This window comes from Lupinus angustifolius, chromosome LG14 (genome assembly GCF_001865875.1).
Source record: "Lupinus angustifolius cultivar Tanjil chromosome LG14, LupAngTanjil_v1.0, whole genome shotgun sequence".
NCBI classification, from domain to species: domain Eukaryota; kingdom Viridiplantae; phylum Streptophyta; class Magnoliopsida; order Fabales; family Fabaceae; genus Lupinus; species Lupinus angustifolius.
In genome coordinates, this window is record NC_032022.1 from 3,933,395 (window position 1) to 3,937,635 (window position 4,241).

The window sequence follows — 4,241 nt, forward strand, 5'->3', positions numbered from 1 at the left end:
TGAACAAAAGGTGGAGTTACTGTTAGGCTCGGTTGTTCTAATTCCTCTATAATGATTACCCCATAGTTTTTCTTGGCCTTCCTCTAACTAGTAGCCTATCCATAAAATCTACTCTTAGTGGAGCTTCTACTGATCTTTTCCACTCATGGCCAAACCAATAATGGTGAAACTCAACCATCTTTTCGTCAACAAGTGTTACCCCTACTTTCTCATGCATTCATTTTTTTATCCTATCTTGCCGTGTATGTCTTACTCATTTGAGGCAACATTTACATCACTGCAACACTACTCTTATTGCACAAATCTGTTTATATTAACTCAGTCATTATATAAATCTGTTTATATAGAGTCAGTTACTACTGAAGCAGTTCTAGTCTATTTTACCTATAACAAAAACAGATATAAAGAATAGAAGTAATCAATACAGTTAAATTACCACTGCAGCAGCTGCAGGATTCCCTCGATATAGAACTCCAACAGAAACAGCAAAGCTGGGATAACCGTGTGCAAAGTTTGTTGTCCCATCTACAAAATTATTCGATATTTGTAAATAAGCTATCTAAATTATACACAGAAAAAGAAACAGATTCGGAGCATGAACTCTGAAATACAAATTTGCAAACTAAGGATAGGCATATTATACTATACATATATAGTCATGTGCAATGTTTTCCTAATGTTCCACAGTCCAAATAAAAGATATGACAGTACAAAATGGACTTCATTTTCAAAGACAACCAGCAAGAACATCTTTTTCTTGATAAAGAGAAAAGCTAAAGAGAATATATCAGGAGAGAGAGAGAGAAATAAAAAGAGTCAAATGAATCAGACTGAAAGGCTGGGCATAGTTTAAAGAATTAAAATCCATGCCTTTAGTTAAAAGTAAAGATGTGAATGTTCTATTCTAATTCCTCGGTCCTAATTAAATTTGTGTGCTTAAAATTACAGATTCCTTAAAAAGTGGGACATAAAAGGAGCATTGAGTGAAATTCCTGACCTAAAGGATCAATGCACCAAAGATAATCCGATGCTGCATCTCCTATAATTCCACCTTCTTCCCCAAGAATAAGATGATCATCAAAATTCTTTTTTACCACTTCTAAAATGGCAGCTTCACTCATTTTATCTGTCCTGAAAATGATTTACAAAAATGAGAGAAATAAGGTCAAAAAATAATTCTTACAGTAAGAGAAACAAACACCAAATGCAAATAAGTAATAGCATAATAAGTTAAAACAAAAGAAGATTAGAAATCAAAGATTAATACACATCAAAGAGATAACAGCTGCAGCATATAACAAAACTTTAACTAAAAGATATTGGGCAACTAAGAAGGAAGGAAACAGAAGAGAGGACCCAAAGTCTGTGCCGATAAACTAGTTGAACATCAAACAAGATAAGCATTAATTAGAGTCTCAATGAGACCTTACTCAGTGACCAAGTCAGTCAATCCTTTATATGTAATATTCCGTGGCTTATTAACAGCATCCATCACAACCTGCAAATAACAGATACATGTGAATATTTACATGTAGATATTGGCATGCCTAAATGTAATTTAACTTGAAAATACAAAATCTTAAATGCTATAACTAGCTATGTACATTGCAAATTCAGAAGTTACAACAACAAAGAGATTCTACTTTAGAGAATATCACCTTGACCAACAACAAAGAATAGAAATATGTCTTTCAAAGTGTAAACGACCTAATAGAGATACACTACAATTCCTTGAAATGTAACCAGTAATAACTGCATTGTCCGGGCACGTGTCTTTGAGATCTCACATCTTACAGAACCTAAAAAGGCATATAGACCCTCATATGATAATTTCTCTTTTTTGCACATATTTTCCCTTTCTATGATGACTAATGACTAGTTATGGTATTTTTCCTTCATTAAAAGGAAAACCATTTTCTGGATTTAAAAACAATTCTTATTAGTTACAAAATGAAATTTCTAAGAGTTCTAGCATCTTGATAGGGGTTAACCCTTGGTACAGTCCTAGAGTTAAGAGAAAAACTTTTGTAGTCTAAACTTGAAATCTCACACTAGTCATGGCCTCATCGTAAATACATTTGATTGCTTGAATATAGGCAATACAAACTCGTTTCTTATCCAAGCCCTGCCACAATACCTCCCTTCTGTTGGCACTCTTTCATATGCCTTTTCCAAATCTATCAAAATCATATGCAAGTATTTTTAACTTTCAGAAGCTTAGCTCTCTTATTAATATTTTCTCGGCTCATCTCAAATAATTCAGGCCCAATACAACTCCGAATAGAGGCATAAAAAACAGAAAAGTATAATGTATAGACTGTTAAAAAAAGTGTGTTTCATCATTGCTCTTATCTACACGATAAAACCATAACCAAATTCACAATCCACACAGAATAACAGATATCTAATAAACTGATAACAGCACATTATTATATACAAGCACATTTCGCCCTCAACGAATTCGCCCTCGGTTGATAGAATTGTGAGACATAAAGTGTGATCACCAGGACCAAACCGAAAGCTGCAAAATTTCCCCCACCCCATAAAAAACTTTGCCTATAAAAACATACAGAAGCAAAATTCATTCCACAATCAACAATCCAATTGAACAAAATGGTGAAAAAGAATGAAAACCTGAGCACCAGTCTTTGCAGCAGTCTTAACCACTTCAATTAGGTGATTAGGTGAAATGGGTCCCGTTGACTTTGCACCCATTGTAGGAAACTTATCTTCACTGCTATAAACATGAGAAATCAAAGAATTTTTACAACGCTGTGTCCTTGATTTCAAGCTCCAATTCAACCCAATTGGATTATGAGTACGATAAGTTTGGGAAAATAATTTATGAGGGGTGGAAAATAAGGACATGGGTACCACAGAAAACATGATGGAAAGATTTGTGGATGTGGAGAAAATTGTTGACATGGTTGATTGTTCTTGAAACTCTAGTTTTTCTTTGTTGGTTGAGATTTGTTTGAGGAAAATATACTATGAATTTAAGCGGAATGAATAGTTAGGAGGAGGAAAAAAATTGAATTAAATTATTAGATCAAAATGATATTTTCTTTACTTAATTACTACATTTTTCATGTTTAATGATTCTTCCTTTTTTCCTCAGCCTTTTAGTATAGATATGATGATTCTTCCTTTTTGTTTCATGTTTAATGCCTACCATATACTCATTATTGGGGTGAGTGTGACATATGATAGAGAAAATATGAGTCCTTAATTTAAAAAAAATGATAGATAAAGTTTTTATGGGATGAGAAAATTATTTGGATACTGTTCTCACACTTTAGTGTTGTAGTTTTATAATATATATTTTTTTGGAGACTATGTAAAACTTAATATTATAGTTGGAACAAAGTATTAATTTATAAATTTTAAATTTCGATGAGTTTTAAAATTTTAACTATCTTATCTATTTATCATGTTTATCAAATGAACTTAAAGTAAAACTATAAAATGTATTAAAATTATTATATGATTTATAAAAATAAATATTTTAATAAAATAAAACATATTGGATTAATTATATGTTTAAATTTTTTTTAAATGAGCCCTTTATCATCTTAGGTCATGGGTGGTCGCACTTGTAGCACTGCCTATGACGATCCTAATCATAGCGTTAATGGGTTGACCATGTTAGTAGCGAGGTGATGATAATCGTATTCAAATGTGAAGAAGCGAGGGAAAATGTCGCATTATTTTATTATGCTCATTTATAACTTAGCTTACCTGAAATAATAAAAAAATAAACTTAATAAACATGATAAGATAGGCCAAATAAGATGTATTATATACTACTCACTCACCAAACTATGGACCATAACATGGTAGGATAGACTACTTTATCTTGTCTTTCCTATCATGTGTCCAAATGAACCCAATTTCTTTTAACATGTGCATATAATGTAGTACATATAGTCACAAAACTTCTTTATATATATATATATATATATATATGTATGGAAATGAGTTGAATAGACATTCACTAGGCTTGGCTTATTAAAGATTGACTTGAGTTAAGGTCAATAATGAACTATTTTTTCAGTTCAAGTTTCGCTCAATTAAAGTTTACAAATTTTCGAGCGAGTTAATGAGCTTTAATTTATCTCGCTCATCAACATAAAGTTAAATGTCTATAAGGTTATTGGTGGATAATACATATACATGTAGAGAATGTTTTTGAATTTTAATAGTAAATATAGGTATCATTTAAAGTTCATGTAGTAAAGGTT

At 31.6% G+C, this 4,241-nt stretch overlaps 1 protein-coding gene across 1 annotated transcript in view; it reads right to left on the reverse strand.

The window, feature by feature from the left end:
* Window positions 1–3,034, reverse strand: part of LOC109327170 (phosphatase IMPL1, chloroplastic) — a 7,532-nt gene extending 4,498 nt beyond the window's left edge. The window contains exons 1-4 of the mRNA XM_019560237.1: window positions 2,635–3,034; window positions 1,431–1,498; window positions 998–1,131; window positions 437–525 (exon numbers count right to left, since the gene is read on the reverse strand). Of these exons, the coding sequence (XP_019415782.1) occupies window positions 437–525; window positions 998–1,131; window positions 1,431–1,498; window positions 2,635–2,925 (582 nt within the window). The 5' untranslated portion in view covers window positions 2,926–3,034. The remainder of the gene's footprint in view (window positions 1–436; window positions 526–997; window positions 1,132–1,430; window positions 1,499–2,634) is intronic.